Genomic DNA, 19,143 nt, shown 5'->3' with positions numbered 1-19,143 from the left:
TATTCACACCCATGGCATGCATGGACTGACAAAGAGAGAGTTATATCACTAATGATAGACACATGTACAAAGCCAGGTGCTGAGTCCTCCAACTGGATTTTATCGGTAGGGAAGTCCACTCCTGGGCCATTCATTTACTTTGCTAAGAAGAGGAATGGGAATTCCTTAACTCATCCAAGCATTTATGAAGAAAGTGTCATTTGAATATTTTTCCATAGTAAATGTGAAATCTATGCCTGATACATTAAAGCTACGTGTTATTTTCAAGATTGGAATTTATATCTTTTATATACAGTCAGATCACCTAGAAGAAAAATATAGAAAATAGCCAATAAATCTTCTATGTTATTTTCATTTTTTTCACCACACACTGGGTTCATTTGTTTCCATAAAAATGTGCATAGAAAAAGCAGCGGTGTGAGGTAAACTGAAGGTGCAAGGAAGAGCACAGCACACTCACATTAGTAACAGCGGCAGGCTTGTGTCAGTGGTGTCGAATGGCCAGTCCCAGGACTGACTTCAGATTCCACTGTTTGGAATAGACACCAAAACATCATAGCATGCAAACACTGACTACTGTCTAGGAATGTATGAAACAATAATACTGAACTGGAAGCCCAAGAGGCTTTTTCTTGATCACAGTGTTCTTACTGTAATTGATGTTTATAAAGCTCTGTGTCTCTTTTCTTATCCATGACTCTTAGAATCGGAACAAACAACTGAGATCCTCACATTGTAGGTGAGGCCCGGTCCCCTACAGATAAAAACTCACACCCAAGTGTCTCAGTCACAGTGCAATTTGATAGGAATTTCTGCTGCTTCTTTACATGGAGAACTTACACTGTAATAATTGTTTCCCAGGTGCCTTATTTGACCCAGAAGAAAAAGACACTGAACACTGGCTGGCTGGATTCAATCTCGTTCAGTGGAGCTCAGAAGTCACCAATCACTTTCTGGATTAATTCGTTAAGAAAGTGGCCTACATGGAAGGGATGTGGGGACCGACAGGTAATCAACTGATGGAAGCAAACGACACAACCGAAACATTTGCTGTTTCTCTTTCATGCGGCTCCCACAAAACAAATCTAGCCGCTCCCTCACTAGTTCCCTTTTGAAAGGGCACTCTGTCTTGTTCTCTGTCATCCTTGCATGACATTCCATTAGGCACTTGGCTTATTTTTAGCCAGGCTATCAAAATATTTTTCAACTGGTCTGTTGCAGCACTAGAACTTGGAATCTTGTATCCTGTAGGGAGGCACAGAAAGAAAGCAAGCACTTGTTAAAAATGGGGAATTACAAGTCCAGACCTACACAGACTTGCTCTGGTAACTATTCTTACTTTCTTCGTGTTTTGCTAACTATCTTTACATGCAACATGATTCAATTGTAAGTATAGATGAGCAATAGCTCACTGAGATGTATGCTTATTTGAATATAGAGAATATTAAGTGTTTAGATGATCTGAATTTATGCTTTTTCTCTGAAAGATTATTGGCAGAAAACAGGAAATGTCTTGTAAAAGTATTAGCATAGTCCCTTGGTATAATATGGTAGAAAGCTTTGGAGTACTGTTGAATATAGATATTTTAGAATTATATCTTAAGTATCTAGTATTTAAAAGTTAAAAGACACTGTCTACCATCTCGAGATTGCTGTAATTAAAATGCAATAAAATCAAATGAAATAAGTCAAATATATTCTTTTATGTAAATATATTGTACAATATCAAATGGGTTCTTAATTACTACAATCCCAAAGTGATTGCATTATAAACATAAACATCTGCATTAAACCCACAATCAGTCATTTAAATTAAGTATTGTAGAATTGAAACTGGAAAAAAACAGTTTTGATTACTTGTATGTTATGATCTGTGTCTACATTTTGCAAAACGCAATTATGAATCAATCCCATTTGTTTTTCCTTTCCAGATGAATGGAAGAAGAAAGTTAGTGAATCCTATGCTATTATAATAGAAAGATTGGAAGATGACCTGCAGATCAAAGAAAATGAATTTACAGAACTAAGGCACATCTTTGGGTAAAGTTGTCAGAGTTTTTAATTCTTTGAATATGTGTGTTCATTATTTATCTTGTTTTTAGGCATGTTAACATGCAGATATAAAGCCTTAGATATAAACAGTCTAAGGGTAGTCTTAGATATGACCAGACTAAGTTTCACAATTCTGGGTTGTCTGTTCATAAGTATTCATATGGCTCCCAAAATGGAAAGCTCACTTATCCATGGAATGTAAAAGTTGAAGAAAAGGAGCTTGGGGGCCAGCCATTGAATACAAGCTGTCACTCTTTCAAGTAACCTGCTCTGAAACTAATAACTACACTCTTTAGTTTGTGCCACCAAGAAGCAATGCTGCTTATTTCCTGGGGAGGTTGACACCCACCATGAATCTCCTCAGAGGGCCAGGATAAGTTTCACCAAACTCCTCAGTCTGTAGGCATTGAAGGCTGTCTCCTGTGGCTCTGATTATTTCCCCTTGGACTGTAGACATTGGAGGATGTCTCCTAGTGGGACTGAGTATCACCCCTCCCCTTGGTCTGTAGACATTGGAGGCTGTCTCCCAGTGAGACTGATTATTGCTCCTTGGATTGTAGACGTGGGAGGCTGTCTTCCAGTGGGACTGTGTATTGTTTTGCCCTCATGCTCTTATAATGTGTGATATCATAATAAAAAGAAAACACATTTCCTGGCCTGGGACAGTGTCACAACACTGCAAGACACACAATGTTTAGGACCCTAATTTGTACCAACAACCTCCTAGAGAAATTGAGTCTGATACTGAGGAACTAGGTGTGTTTCAGTATAGCTAGCTCTCCAGCTGGCTTAGTTAGGGCTGATTTGCTGTGAGGAAACATCATGACCAAGGCAACTTGGGAAAGAAAGGGCTTATTTCACTCACAGTTCCATATAACATTCCATCATCAAAAAGGAGTGCGGACAGGAAGTAAAGTAGGGCAGGGACCTGGAGGCAGGCCCTGATGCAGAAGGCCATGGAGGGGTGCTGTTTACTGGCTTGTGTCCCATGGCTTGCTCAGCCTGCTTTCTTATAATCCCCAGGACCTCTTGCCCAGGAGTAGCCCCACTCACAATGGTCTGAACCCTCCCCCATCAACCTCTAATTAAGAAATGCCTGCCCTATAGGCCTGCCTATAGCCCACTCTTACTGAGGTGTTTTCTCAACTGAGGCTCTCTCCTATCCTGTGGATCTAGCTTATGTCAAGTTATGCCTTTTTTTTTTTTCTTAAGCTTTCCACTAAGTGCTACAAATGTGACCTTTTCACTAATTAGTGCTGAATGTGAGGTGCAGAAGTCAGTGCCATATACAACATAACTTCATCTTCATCATAGTTTATGTGGTGGATAATATTAATTTTGGTGAATAACAGGTGAGTAACACGACATTGTGACCTGTCAAATCCCATGTAGAGCAAATGCTGGAATGTGATTTCTAAGACTTGCCTGATTCACAGACAGAGAGCTGCCTCTTGCTCTAGTAATTTCTACTGTGGTTGGGGGAAACCTCAGATACATGACAGGATATTGACACTTAATTAGCTAAGTGGAAGGGAAAAAAGAAAACAAGATGATTTTTAGTTATAAAAATAAGATTTAGGCTGGACAGGCTCCAAAAGCTACACAGAGAAATTTTGTCTCAAAAAAACCAAAAAAATAAAAATAAAATTAAGATTTATGGCGAAGGGTGTGAGGGCTTAACAAGCAGAAGCACTTGACTTTAAGCTTGAAGACCTGAGTTCAAGCCCAAGACCCATATAACGTGAGGAGAAGAAGAACTCTCACAGTCGTTCTATGACCTTCACACACACAATGTGGTGCACGTACCTACACACACACACACACACACACACACACACACACACACACACACACACATACTATAGACACATACATAATACATGGTGAATACATGTCATTAAAAATAAAACAATAAGATTTAGGTATTGATTATTCATTAACTTCCAAAAAATATGTGAGTTAAAATGCAAGCTTTCTTAAAGGTGTGTAGCAAAAGTGGAAAGTGTAAGAAAGATACGAAGAGAAAGTGACTTAGATAGCTACTTGAGTTGAGCAAAGAAACATCTCAGTTAGCATAAGCGTTTTGGAGCAATCTACAATCTTAAATCCAGACTCTTCCATGCAGTCCTCATGTCCTAGATATGGTTCTGGGTCTCACTGAGCCTCACTTGAATTGTAAACTGAGGTGAGTGTAATGAACCTCAGTCTAATATAACCTCACAGAAGAGGCAGAGAATGACATAAACTAGATACTGAGTCAGGGATCAAGTACATCTCAGGCCTTGTGCTATTATGACTGATTTGTTATATAAGAAATCTTGAAAGACAGACAACTTCCTTATGGAGTACAAACAAAAAAATGGTAAATTTAGTAAAAGTTAGAAGATACAATAGGTAAAATAAAATGACTTCATTTTATTTTAATAGAAGAAAATATTTCAAAATTAAAACATATAATGTTAGAACAATTCCTGATGATAACAAATTTTGAAATATATTCTTTGACTATTATGAGTATTAGAAGGCTCTTCAAAATGGATGTCAAATTTCTTGAGAATAGCAATTGGGTGTCTTTTGGACAGGGTGTCCAGTAGCCTTGTGCTGATGGTTGAATACATCTATCTACAGGAATGTCCCGTCAGTCAGAAGGGGTGGGTGTGAGACTGAGGAGAGGATTGCGAAGACCTTTTGTCTTAAAGTAGTGTTCAGCACCTGATAGTGTTGTGTGTTTAATGGGTCTATTTCTCATCAGAGGATCCAAGTCTGTAAAGATAACTTCCAAGAATCCGAATACAGTCCTCAGACAAGGTTGTACTGAAAGCTTGTTGCCTGTGATGAGCGACTGGCGGCAGGAAGTCAGTAGCCAGCTCAGTCCAGTCAAGAAAACCGCAGACAAAAGAGAGTGCGGGTGCTGAGTCTGTCGATGTGGACGGTTCCATCTGGAAAGTCAATTATTTTCAGGGCTGAGCTCTGAGAACTTTCTTCTCTTTGGATCAAAATGATGGATGACAGGGAAGAAAAAGGAGGCTGTGCTGTGAATATAAATTGTCTTACTGTTGGCTCATCAACAAAAGTGTTAAGGGTAGTTGGGGAAAACAAGGTGCATTATTATACAGAATCACCTTTGAGGACCTCCGTGAAAGACACACAGTAAGTGTCTTCATTCCCCATCCCTACTTCTGTTTGTGTAACAGAATGCTGCTGTGACAGCCATACCAGGTGCCTGCCATATGCCTTTCTCTAAAGATGCAGATTGCAAGAAGAGGGGGTTCCCTGTCCACAGAGGTGCAGTTAATGCAGTCATGGTTGAAGTTCTCTGCTCAGTTTTGTTCCTTTCTCTGTTTGCTGAAAGATTTGTTTATGGAATTATCAGTAGGTGCTATTCCATTCATTTAGAGAATGTAAACTATCCCCATCAGCTCAAGTATGCAATATCCCTAGCTTTTACCTGGAGTATAGTAAAGCACACACTACTAAAGCTAATTCGGTTAAAAAAAAAAAAAAAAGAGCTGCATTGTTCTTGTGTCTGTGGCAATTTGTAGTGGCCTTGCCATGAGAACTTGATGTGGGAGAGGAAGGGAATGAAATAGAATGTTCTTTCCTCTAATGCAAAGTCGAATTCACCTATAGCTTTGGACATGTGTTGAAGACATAGTAGGAGACAAGAAAGGGATGACAATACGAGGCAGCAAGATGGGAAGGCAGAGTGGTGCGTTCATGTACACTGTGTTTCCTGTTAACACCCACAGGTATCAGTACAGTAGTGAGTTCTCCAGGATATCATACATCCATTTCTGGGCCAGACTCCTCTCCTCACTGGTGCTTCTCTGTCTTGCGTGGGCTTTTTATATTTGTGTTTATGAATGATACTAGTAGCTTAGTTCTAGAAAGACAAACAAACTGATAAGTCAGTTTCCACCAGGCATGCCACTAAGGCATCTTTGTCCTCTTGGATTCCATCCTCCTGGGACTCTGACATCTCTGATTAAGGCCAGCAAAATAAAGGAACTACTAGGGAGTAGATGGCTGCAACATTTGGAAGTCAAGTGCAATTCTAATAACACAATTACTGGCTTCAATTAATAATGGGGATGTGATTTTTTTAAGAAAACTTACATCCTAAATTTCAGTCATAATTCTCACTTCCCATCACTTCTAGTCAAATGTTTCAGTTTTGATACACGTGATCAGAACATTCAAGACCTCAGGAAAACACCTGTTTTCTCTCCTGACAATTTCTCTAGGAGAGTTGCATGTGTTGCATTCCCTGACAATGGGACATTGCTTGCATGTCCTAATGCCTTGGGCTCCATGTATTCTCTAATTTCTACTTGCATTTTTTATAAGCTGTCATGCCCCTCACCAACAGGGCATTCTAAAGGGCTCATAGTGCTTCCTGGGGCTTGGATGAAATCCCTAATTAAGATTAAGTCACCCTCATGAATATTTTTCTAATAGTAAATGATTTCCTTAACTATTAAATAGGGTAGCTCTGTACCTAAAGGTTACTTTCTGCCTTGAAGCATAGGGACTCTTTTCTTAGCCTTTAACTTTTACCCAGAGAAGTGTGCAGTTGTATGACCCAATTAAACATCTTACCCATGACCTCATCCCTTCAGAGGACATGTGACACAGCCATAAGTGGAAAATTATTAAAGTGAAATGTGTGAAAACTTGGCCAAAATAATATACTGATGTACAAAACATTGAGTGAGGTATATACATTTTAAAAATTAATTCATCTTCTCAAAAGTAGAGAAAATCCAAGAAGGGCAGAGAGAAAGAAGGTGACCATCTTTCTCCCTGTTTCTCAAGACTGGCTGTTCCTTCTCATACATTGCTTTCAGAGACCCATGGAGCAGGAGAAACAGAAATCAACAATCAGAGCTTTCCCAATGAGTATCCACATGAATATCCACAAGCATGTTTGCTGAATAGCTTCCAAGCCATTGCCCCAAACTTATAATAGAAATTATTTCCATTCATCCCACCTGCTTCTCCTACCTCTGTTTATGGAAAGTGAATTTTCATTTTTAGTGTTCCCTTACTCTGTTTCTCGGGTTATTTGTGTATTGACAGTAAATTTTTCAGAGAAAGTTAAAATGAATTTAGGCTCTTAGGAAACATAAACATTGACTGAGATAGAGGGTAGGTAGTAGAAAGTAGCTAAACATTAGATATTTCAGATAATCATCTTGATGTACTGTTTTGTGAGTTTCAAATGGGTTAGACATTGTAGGACTTTTACCAGGAGCTATTAACAGTATGATTTTGTTAAAGTGTTGATTTGGGTTAGGTTTGTTTGTTTGTTTGTTTGTTTGTTGAGACAGGCTTTCTCTATGTAGCTTTGGTACCTTTCCTGGAACTCACTTTGTAGCCCAGGCTGGCCTCGAACTCACAGAGATCTGCCTGGCTCTCCCTCACAAGTGCTGGGATTAAAGGCATGTGCTACCCCACCCAGTGATTTGGATTAGTTTTAATTTCCTTTGTTGAGTATTACTCTTGAGGAGAAAGATGGGAAAAGGGATGTTAGAGATGGTATTGGCTAGGAAGGAGAAAGAGATGAGGAGAAGAGGAGGAACAAGTCGGGGCATGTAAGGTAATAAGCTATGGCAGAGAAAGAAGCTGCAGGAGAGGGGAGAGGAGGGAGAGGTGGAGGCTCCTCCCTCAACCAACACAGAGAACATGAGATGCAAATCTGCTTCAACCATGAATTTGGTTCCCAGCCTCTGTTGTTGGCAGTGTTTGCTTTTGTTTTGTTTCTGTTTCACTGATAATTGGCACAACCCTTACATTTCAGACAATAATTGAGTCTGTTTGGAAAACCACACGGCTCCCCAGGGATTCTTAACACCTTAAGAAATTTGCTTCACTCTTCCTCAATAGGGTCGTCTCACTGGGTTCCAGAGGGCTACTCATGTAATAGCTAAATTGCAGGGTTGGATGTGGTTTTGAAAGCTGCCTTGAGAGGAGTGCAACTTTGGGCCCAGAGGGACCTTTCAGGAGGGTGAGTCAAAGATGCCTCTCTGGAGGCTGCCTTCATTATTTCTCCTTGTAATTCCTCACACAGATTGTGCCTTCTCACTGAACAAAACATTACTTTGAATGTTTTGTATCTGATCACTTTCAAAATTCAATAGCTGTTGCACGAATTCTAATTGGTCTTATGATAAAATCCCAGAGCCAGATATTGGGGTAAATGCTGAAAGACCAGAGGAAACAAGCCTCAGCCACTTCTCACCTCACCAACTCCTCAGAAAAAGGAAGATCTTGTCTCCACAAATCCTCAGACTGAATGCCCCGAGTCCTTAGTCGGCTTATATTCCTTTCTTTGCCCAGCCATTTCACTTCCTGTCTCAACTTTCCTACTGCTGGGATTAAAGATGTGTGGCTCCCAAGTACTGGGATCAAAGGTATGAGCCATCACCACCTGGCTCTATTTCTCTTTTAGACTAGATTAATCTCCTGTAGTCCAAGGTGGCCTTGAACTCACAGAGATCTCTCTGCCTCTGTTTCCCGAGTGTTGGCATTAAAGGTGTGTGCCACCACTGCCTGGCCTCTGTGGCTAACTCTGTGGCTGACTCTGCCCTCTGATCTTCAAGCTTTATTTGTTAGAGCATATACAAAATATCACCACAGATAGCATCATTATGAGCTGGTGTATGTCTATTTCATACCAAAATAGACTAAAATTGAGAGAGAGAGAGAGAGAGAGAGAGAAGAGAGAGAGAGAATAACTCTTTGTTTTATAAGTCATTGCATGCATTGGCATTTGAAACTTACAATTTACCTCAAGTAGTATTATGGCATTTCAAATTTCATATTAAAGTTTAAGCTGATTATAAGGTGTTCTTGTAGGAACATTGGCACAGCGTTAAAGTTTCTCATGACTTAAAAACATACTGAAAGCAAGTGTCTTAGTGGGGGTTTCTATTGCTCTGATAAACACAGCCCAAAAACAACTTGGAGAGGGAAGAGTTTATTTGTCTTAAATAATCTTGTGGCAGACAAAGACCAAGGTAGGAATTTAAGGCAGGATCCTGGCAGCAGAAGGTGAAGCAGAGGCCATGGAGGGGTGCTGCTGTTTACTGGCTTGCTCTGCATGGCTTGCTCAGCCTACTTTCTTATAGACCCCAGGACCACCTGCCCATGAGTGGCACCACCCACATTCGGTTAGACCCTCCTACATCCATCATCAATTAAGAAAATGCCCTACAAACTTCCATGGACAGAAGCATTTTTCAGTTGACATTCCTCTTCGCAGATAACTCTGGTTGTGTCAAGCTGACAAATATATCCAACCAGGACACAATAGAAGTGAAGTGGGAATGTTTAAAAGTAGCTAGAGAAGAACCACACAAATAGTTTTCGGAAATGATGGAAAGTTAACACATCCTGCCTGGGGTTGGCTTCTGAACAGTGTATTGTATTGGGGTTTTACCTGAGACAAGGATATTAGGTCAGACACAGAGTGAAGTGGTGAGTGCCACTAAGGTGGCTGAAGATAGCCCAGCACACCAAAGTTCTACTCTCCCCAGTCACTGGGCCTAGCAGAGTTTCTTAGAATGCAGGTATGGCTTTTTTTTTAACTCAGAACTTCAGGTCACTCTGTCCATGACTTTAAATCACACGTGTTCTAGCTTTGCAAGAGAGGGAGACTGTCCTCAAAATATATGCAGGAACCATGTACATCTGTGAAAAGGGAGGAGACCTGTGAAGGAAGATCCTTGTGGATAGTGCTCCTGAAGCTCTGGGCTATGTGGAAACTTCTTTCTTGGGTTTCATATATCCAGGAAATGATGTCACGGGAATAGGAAAAGTTGTGTTGCGTGGGTCTTGTAGGGGGGTAGGGGGTGGGGGGTATGTTAATAGCTGGAACTACATAACTGACCTTCGCTCTAAGAGCAGCAAGGGAGGATGGGTGACCTAACCACGTAAACTTAAAGTAGGACTACTGAGAGAAGAGTCAGCTTTGGAGTGCCTGGCTAAACATAAACTTTCAATGTATATTGTGAAGATTATGTAGCAATGGGCCTGGCAGTGTGGCCAGATGGTATTGGCACTTGCCACCAAGCCTGACACTCTGGTTCCATCCCTGGGACCCACAAGATAAAAGTAGGGACATGGGGCTTTGTGTTGCCTTTTGACCTCTGTGAACAAAAGTTTGTGAAAAAACATATTCACTGAAACTTCTGATGATTAGATTCCCAGTAATGTGACATGTTAGAATGTTGCAAGTTCAGAGCCAAATAATCTTGGGGCATGATCAGTTCCCTAAAAAAACATTTATTGCCCTCCTTTGTATGTGACAGAACATCTTTGTAATTACTAGGTAAATCCTCTAGTTTTTCACCAACCAAAGGGGTAGGAATGTTGTCAGACATCTTCTGAGTAATCATCACTCCCTCCCCAACCCTGATGCTGTAACCTGCCCATTTAATGTTTCCACCAATTTGAAAAGTACCTTCAGGTTATGAATTTCTTCTATTGCTATAAAAACTTTATCAAATGGCTATCATTTTGTAGCATGGAAATTTGGGATAACCTAAATCTTTGTTTCTATGTTCATTTGCATTTGCTCCAATAATATCCCCTTTGAAGATAACATGTGTGTTTTCCTGCCTACACTTCCACACACATTCTACCACAAACAAGTACCCACATAGGCAGGTACAAATAGAGATGTAATTTGTAATTTAAACTTTTGAAAGAAATATAATAGCAAAACATACTAGCTGTTGATGTTTCCAAAGTGGGAGAACTCATTTCCTTGGTATAGGGAACCTTTAAAGGGTGAGCACATTATAGTTACTGGGAGCTAAAATAAACAGAAAATAAAAAGCCATATATACCATAAGGGTTCTACAATGATTTATTTTTTTTAAAAATCTCTCCTGGTAGTGAATAACTCTGATGAAGTAATAAGTCAGGTCAGGCCAGATTAATAGGTCCACGTTTAATCTGAGCAGAGCATTCCTGAGTGGTTGCAGAAGTAGAGGAGAAACATCTAGGAAAAACCATGAGGGAAGCCCATGGACCAAACCTCAAATACCCTCCCTTCCCTGGGTGAAGCCAATGCTTGGCAGGCTTTCTCAGGGATGGGGTCTGGAAAGGGCAGCTGAGGGCAGCATTTGAAGAGGGCACCTACAGGAGAGATCCCCAACATCCTAACCTATTTGGGTATATATGGACATTGGTTCAAGTCTGGCTACTTCCTGCTGGCAACGAACAACATGGGAGAGGGAAGTTGAGAGTCAGTGGGGTCGTGCTCAGTGGGAGGTGTGGGTGAAGAAGCATTCAGTTAGCTGCCATCCTGGAGATCTCAGGAACCTGTTTCTTGAGGAGGGGGAGAAGGCAGATTGCTAGGAGAAAAAATAGATCATTGACACCAGCCCTATGAATGGGGCTAGCCATGGGAAAAAGAACAGAAAGGTAATGTTCCCTGGCTGTATAGAAGAGGCATGGGTGAATGAGCCAGGTGAAGGAGTAGATATGCACTTGAGTCTGGAGAGGTGGTACCAGCACTAATGTTCCAGGAGCTTGGGGGGATGGCATACCAAATCAGGGATGATGTATTCAGGAGTACCTGCCCCCTCACATCTGTTGTTTCCCTGGAGGTGGGATATGCCTCCATCCACGCTGTAAAAGTGTCAGCAAGAGTTAAGAGACAGCAGAGCTTTTCATGAGTGGACATGTGGGTGAAATCAACCTGTCAGTACTACTCTGGTTGGTGTCCTTAGTTAGTGAAGGGGCTGGCATATCTGGAGGGCTACCTGCCGGTTTTCCTTGGCACAAGCCTGGCAGGAGGGGTAGACCTGTCTAGGGACTGATCCACCAGGCCAGATTCCTTGATACAGCAGCAGAACTCTCTCCCAGGAACATGTAGGTGTCTGTAAAACAAGTGCAAAAGATTTACATCTTGGTGTCATAGCAAAAGTCTATGGCTTTGTGTTAAAAGGTATGAACATTTTTCCTAGGGCCTTGTTTCAGCTGATGAAACACACATTTAAGTCTATGCTTAGAGGGCAACCAGGGAAATTTACTGAATGGAAGAGCTTGAGTGAGTGAAGAAGGAGGAGGCAGAGAGGCTGAGGCAAGGGAGGAAGAGAGTTGAACACACTGCAGCCTTCCATACCCTCTCATGCTAACCTGTCTCTAAAAGCTGTGGCCAGTAAAATCCATATAATTTAAGGATGCCCAAAAACTGTTTGTACTCAGAGCTACCACAAAGCCTGTGGATGAGGCACATCTGTCTGTACTTTTAACAAGAAACTTTACTGATGAACTAATGAGCTACCAAGCTAGGGTCAGTGGAGAGCTGTTAAACTGACAATTCTGTCAGTACCCTGGTCACCAAACACCCAGTCTGATCTGAGAAGGATCAGTAAATGAGCAGAGGTGAGATGGCTTTCCTGCTACCTTGGCAGTCCCAGGTTTCCCTCTGGTCACTGAGGAACTGAGGTCACAGAAGCAGTGACTGTCTCCAGCTGCCAAGCCCAGAAGATATGACAGACTTTCCTGTGGGGTAGGAATTTGGGGAGAGTGACCTACCTTGACTTGGCAAAGTAGAGCAACTGATTCCCCAGTTTCCTGCTGTCCAGTCTGGGCGGGGTCTTAGCACCAGTTTAAAGTGCAAAGCAATTTCTTGCCACATAGCTTGATTTGCCACATAAAGCAAGCTTCCAGGTGTAAGTTCTTCCATTAGTTCCTTAGAGGTGGTTACAGGATGCTGCCAGGAGCTGCCATGTTTCTGTCATGAGAAACTTTTTATTAAAATGCCATATTCTCAGATCTCTGAAGCACTTGAGGATCAGGGTATAATTATCTGTTAGGTATATCTGAATTAGACAAATGTTGCTTAGGCTTGACTTTGGGAGTGTATATAAGCTAAATCTGGACATACAAATTGCCCAATTAGTTACCAATTAGTTATAGTTACCAATTATATAATATATATATATATACCAATAATTAATTACCAATATTAGTAAAAGCAAGAAGATTAGAAGGAATAATTCAGTTTCTAGTGTTCAGCTGTGGTCCTAAGATACAATCATAAGGCAAAACCAAGTTTTAACATTGCAAACAATTTAGTGTTTTTAAAATCAATTATATGGGAATAGTCTTATACTATAAAATCTGGCTGTTCAGCAAGATATATCCCTGAACATAAATGCATGGAGGTGCAGCTTTAATAACTCAGTAAACAGCCAATGTGGGCTACAAAGTGAGTTCCAGGAAAGGCGCAAAGAAACCCTGTCTAAAAAAAACAAAACAAAACAAAACAAAAAACTCAGTTAACCAGCATTGTTTTAAATCCTATCTTTTATAAACCTTTTAAGACAGGACAGGAATCATCATACAGAAATCTATCCTAATCCAAAGTAATTTGGAGACCTAATGTCTCCTGGTGGACCCATCTCCGCATGGCCACCTCTATCTAAGATGGCGGTTAAGTCATATGACCTCTCTATATTAGCCAAAATGGTGACTGCCCACCTGTTGTAAGGTATTGGCAGACCATGTGGTGATTTCCAGAGCAGTTTTATTCCGGAGTTATGAGTTTTACAGATTTTAAACCATACCCAACTTTTTTTATATATATAATAATGTAAACAGTATAAAATAACTGTCTGTCATTACATCAGATTCAGGGCCAGAAAATCCCAGAGGCAAAATCTTGCCACACAAGCTATGTGGCAAGAAATCTGAGCCCAAGCACCTGGTTGTGAGCATAGATGAGCTGTTATCAAGACATACAGACGGCATAAACTCAGGCATTCAAAACCAGTCAAAAGCAAGCATACCGCGGCTACATTTCCATCTATACACGCATAGTAGATGGGACATTTTAACAGAAAAATGAACAAAACCTTTCCTGAGAAGCCATGTCAAATGACCAACTTAAAAATCCTGAAGAGTTTACAAAGTAGCACGTAAGAAAATATAGGAGTAAAAGACGCTCCCCTAGGGCAGTACACCAGAGCCTGGAGAGCAGAAGAGCATGGGAATGAACCAAACCAAGGGCAGCACTGTACAGAGGGGTGTGGAGAAAAGAGCATGGGAATCAATCGAGGAGGGCAGTTGGTGGAGGGGGTAAGACCATGTGGAGAGCTCAGTCAGCTGCAGATTAAGCTGTGCATCTCCCAGGCTGTTGGGGGAGGGGGAGCGAACAGGAGCGGAGAGCAGGGAGGAGGGGCCAAGGATGCAGACAGACAAACAGCTGGAGGGAAAAGGGACAGAATGCAGTGCTCTCAAACCTGGATGAGGGGGCTAATTTGGATAAATTTCATAACAATAGTGGATCGAATTTGACTCAGAAGCAACCATTCACAAGCTTTACACTGGGAGGCTGGAGGCAAAAAAATCATGTCCGATTTTATAAGCCAGTGGCTGGGGAATAGTGTGTGGAACTGTCTCTGAGAGGATGGTCTTCCAGACAGGAGAGTTCAAAGGAGCTGGGGCTGGGCCGTCCCTGCTCTGGAACTGGCAGAAGATTACTGGCACAGCAACAATCTTGACAGGTGCTCCAGAAGTCTCTGGCAGAGAGGGTCAGAGGCTCGGAAGGGATCCTGGACCCCTTATAGACATTTGGTTTGGAAATGGTGTCTTACTGAGTAAAGTTGGTTTGGTGTACTTTCCACTGCCAATGCCACATAGCTTCAGGAAGATTCCATTCACCTTGGCCAATGCACTAGCTGATACATAAAATTCCCCCAGTAGTGAGTAACTACACTGAAGTAATAAGTCAGATCAGGCCAAATTAGTAAGTCCAGGTTTAATCTAAGCAAAGCATTCCTGGGTGGTCCCAGGGGAAGAGGAGAAGTCAAGAGGGGAAGCCATAATGGAAAGCCCATGGGCCAGGCCTTAAATACCCTCTGGGGTAGAGCCTATGCTTGGGCCTTTCTCTGGGGCAGGATCTGAAGAGGTCAGCTCCAGGGAAGATCCCCAACAATGATGTCTGACTGGTTAAAACTTTTCTGTTTGTGGAGTGTTGGAATATTGCAGATCCAGGACCATATCTTGGGCTATAAGTATTCCCCTAACTATCCACTTAGTGCACACCTTCTGTGTTTGAACTAATGTCCTTTTAATTACAAGTAAGACCTTTAGAATATATTAACTCAATAGTGGTATGAATTTGCATGAGTGGGGAACCCCCAGCTGGCCGGGCCAGGGTATCTCATGCATGAGGGAAAGCATGCTGGGCAGATGCAGCGGGGGTCACAGTGCGTGGGAAGTTATTCACACCCAGGTACTGCATCCACATGGAGAGTTTATTATAAGAGAGAGATGAAGAGAAAGAAAAGAGAGAGATAAGGAAGAAAGAGAAGGGAGAGAAAGCAGAGGTGTGTACACCTCAGGGTAGGGAAGAAAGAGTGAAAGAGAGAGAGGAAGGGGAGGAGCTTTTCCTTAGAATGAGGCTTTTACATCAGGATGCAGGGTGGCCCCAAGGGGTGAGGTTTCAAGGCGCGGGTCAGAATATTAGCAAATAAGCCAGCAGCTTTCATCAACCCAAAGGCTCAGAATACCATCAGATATAGCTTGAACTTGTGGCAGAGATTTCCCCACTTTTCTGTATCCTCTCTCCTGACGAAGGTCTTGAGTAAATAAAATGATTTACAGTGCTGGAGAGATGGCTTAGAGTTTAACTGCACATACTGCTCTTACCAGGGACCCAAGCTCATTTTTCATACAGGCTCTCATAGCCACCTGTAACTATTACAGCTCCGGAGATCTGAGGCCCCTTCCAGACATATGTGCACACATACCCACACACAGAAACACAGAACACAAAATGTTAAAAGCAAAGCTAAAATATTTTAGTAAATGATCTGATCGGCGACCTTTGTTTTGTTTTGAGATTGCAAAAGCTCCCATCTGAATTTTGCTTTGGAATATGAAATGTAGAGCGACCTGGACCTTCATTCCCAGGCTGTGACCACTCTACTTGGCTCAGAACAAACCATCTCCTACTCCCTCTGAACAAGGACAAACTCATGCAACTTGAATGCATTTCTAGTGTGGGCAGCCGAACCTGCTTTGTTCATTGGAAGAATATCCCCATGTCTATGAAAACAGACCACAGGGCTTAGAGTTGCTAATTAAAGCCTTTCTTGGGGCCTCTCAAGGTCCCTGGATTTAAAGGCCTTCTCTTTTTAGCAGCACCCTAGAGAATGGAATTTTTTCTGTTTCAAAATTCCAATAGCCTTTGAAGTTCTTAACTGGGAGCCTTGATGCAAATAGCCCAAGTTTATTAAGTCTTTCAAGTGTAAGTGCTTTAAAGGTGATGGGAATCACTGACTCCCCCACCAGAGACCAGTCATCCCTCTAGAGCTGCCAAGATTAAAATAGGCCCGAGACCCCTTGAAGCTGACCCAGAGGCCAAGGACATGATCTTGTTTCTACAGAAAAATGTTCTGGGAATGCCAAGGGCCTGACGAGGTCAAGAATTTTATCTCCAACTTCCTGTTGAAAGGCTACCTGTAGCTCCCAGGGCCCTCTTGGGGACAAAGTCTTTGATAGTATAAAGGCAAAGAATCATTCCTCTCCTCAACAGCTACCATATCACAGCACCTCTCCAGGCATCAGACCTCCCTGATCTGAGGAAGCTGACCCAATCAGAGTACAAGGAATGATAGCTGCAAGCAAGAACTGTCAAACATTTGGGTTATAATTTTTTTCCACCCTCCTATCAAATATAGCACAACATTTTCTCTCTCCCCCTCCTTCCTTCCTTTTGTGAATATCTTAATTTTTCTACATATATAATAAGAATGTTTGAATGTGAAAGAAATAATTTTATTTTAAGATGTCTGTGTTTTCTTTATAAGGAGCTTGACAAAATTAAATTATATGTTTATATAATTATATTAATATATTGGAGCACAGTGTGTGTGTGTGTGTGAGTCTACCTTAACTTGAGCCCTTCAACTGATGGAGAAATGCCTTTCTGTGTGCTGCAAATATGTGTTGCTTTGATTGGTTGATAAATAAAGCCATTTGGCCTATGGCAAGGCAGCTTAGAGGCAGGAAATTCAAAGAGAGAGACAGGAAGAAGGCAGGGAGAGAAACCAGTGAGCCACCCAAGGAACAACATGTAATGGAACGCAGGTAAAGCCATGGAACATGTGGCGATACATAGATTAATAGTTATGGGCTAATTTAAGATATAAAAGCTAGCTAGTAAAAGGCTTGAGCCATGGCCCTGCATTTATAATTAATATAAGCCTCTGTGTGTTTACTTGGGGGATGTGAGTGGGATTTATCAACCACTGCCAGGCCGGGACACAGGAAATCTTCCAACTACACTTCAATTGTTTATTTTCAAGGTTTGTTCTTCATATAGAACATTCAAAATTCTTCTAGCCCCAAAATTGATAGCAAAATACAGTTATGAATTTATAAACCAACATTTATTTCTCAAACAAATAGCAACATACTAAGAGATGAGTTTCTGATTGCCTGTCATGTGCTTTTCAGCTCTGATGAAGCCTTCAGTGAAGTCAGTTTGAACTACCGCACAGAGAGTGGGTTGTCTCTGCTGCACCTGTGCTGTGTTTGTGGAGGTAAGTGCCTGAAACCTGTTTAAGCCAGATCTATGCCTACCTGGTAGAGGACATGAGGTGTCAAGTGGCCAGCAGAAAGACCCTATCAGACTCAGTTTCTCTTTGGTTTCACTCCTAGGAACTTGCTGACATTCAGAGGAGTGGTGCCCCATGCAGATCCTTGTTCTGCACCTCTGAGTTTCTATTTTTTTTCCTTCTTAAACTAAGTAACTCACTTTGCCTGGAAGTCAACAAACACTTTTTCATACTAGGCAGTCAGGAATTGGATTTAATTGAGGAGTCCTTAAAATGTTCCTTAATATATGATCAGGCAGATGTTTTACTATAAGAAATAAGTGGTCATGTGAAGAAGAAGAAATATTAAACATAGAATCCAACAGAGGAAATTGCTCAAAGCAATGAACACAACTCTTAATCTGCTTATACTTCATTTGATTTTAAAAGTATCCCAACCACTTAAGTTGAGTCTCAGCATATAGTAGCATTAAGGAATTGTCAAGTGGAAGTTGGTATGTATTGATCAAGCTGAGCAAAGCTTTTTGAATGCAGAAATGGAGTTGCATTACCAGTAGACCGATGGTCCCTTGACTTTTCCAATCCCTTGGAACAGACTCCCCTTCGTATCTTCTCCTTCCTTCTGGGAGCTGGCTGCCTAGCCTCCTCCAGGGCCCCCTCATCTGAGTAGTTTCTACTGCTAATGACCCTCAGCAGGATCCCTTGCCACCAAATTGTCACCTCAGCTCTCTTCCAGAGGTTTACTAGATGAATTTACTTGTAACTGCATGGCCTTCTGTTTTATTTTGCTTGGCATTGTTGAGATAAGTTCTACTCTGTACTCCAGGGTGGCCCCAAATTTGTGGCAGTCCTCCTGTCTCAACTTCCCAGGTGCTGAGATTACACACATCAGTTGCCACACCAGTGACATCCTTTAGTTCAAAGCAGTGTGGTGTTGAATTAAACAAAGCCTGGGAGCCAAGTCTATCACAATGCACAGCATCCATGCAAAGCAGCATGAGTGCAATGGAAACATGTGTGTGAAGTAATATTGCAAATGAACAGAATTGCTTAGGAATGGGCTTGAGTGGTGGGCTGACATTTTCACATGTCGGAATGGCATTTATCCTTATGTCAAAGAGAGATGGTGAAGTCCTTTAGTCCGCCCCTGCAATAAATCAACCTTTATTATTTCTCTCTAGGCAACAAGTCACATGTCCGTGCCCTTATGTTAAAAGGGCTCCGTCCTTCCAGACTGACAAGAAACGGGTTTCCAGCGCTGCATTTGGCAGTCTACAAGGTCTGCCATTTTCATTCCTATACACACTTTGTCAAGGACAGCACGGGTCTTGATTTCTACTCCACCCCAACCAGACAGAACTGCTATAAAATGAGATGGGCACCTTGGGATATTTGGTGTTGGAAGTGACCCTCGAGACTGCCATGAATGTGCATTTATAGAATGTGTAAATCATAAGTCACTCTAGTCTCAGCAGCTTCCACTCGCTTCTGCAGCTCTGATTTCAGA

General features: G+C 41.7%; 1 protein-coding gene across 6 annotated transcripts in view; it reads left to right on the top strand.

Annotated features, from left to right (window-relative positions):
• The first annotated feature begins 1,190 nt into the window (after positions 1-1,190).
• The window catches only part of LOC114702493 (serine/threonine-protein kinase TNNI3K), a 273,778-nt gene continuing 255,825 nt past the window's right edge, over positions 1,191-19,143 (top strand). For 5 of the 6 annotated variants that reach the window (XM_028882931.2, XM_028882932.2, XM_028882933.2 and 2 more), the window contains exons 1-4: positions 1,218-1,325; positions 1,932-2,040; positions 17,536-17,621; positions 18,818-18,915. In XM_028882931.2, coding sequence (XP_028738764.1) covers positions 1,286-1,325; positions 1,932-2,040; positions 17,536-17,621; positions 18,818-18,915 — 333 coding nt within the window. In that variant the 5' untranslated portion in view covers positions 1,218-1,285. Of the gene's footprint in view, positions 1,326-1,931; positions 2,041-17,535; positions 17,622-18,817; positions 18,916-19,143 lie in introns of all 6 variants that reach the window. The other variant, XM_028882930.2, reaches the window with a different exon arrangement.

The sequence above is a fragment of the Peromyscus leucopus genome, chromosome 6 (assembly GCF_004664715.2).
Source record: "Peromyscus leucopus breed LL Stock chromosome 6, UCI_PerLeu_2.1, whole genome shotgun sequence".
Taxonomy (NCBI): Eukaryota; Metazoa; Chordata; class Mammalia; order Rodentia; family Cricetidae; genus Peromyscus; species Peromyscus leucopus.
This window is presented reverse-complemented; position numbering and strand designations above follow the sequence as displayed.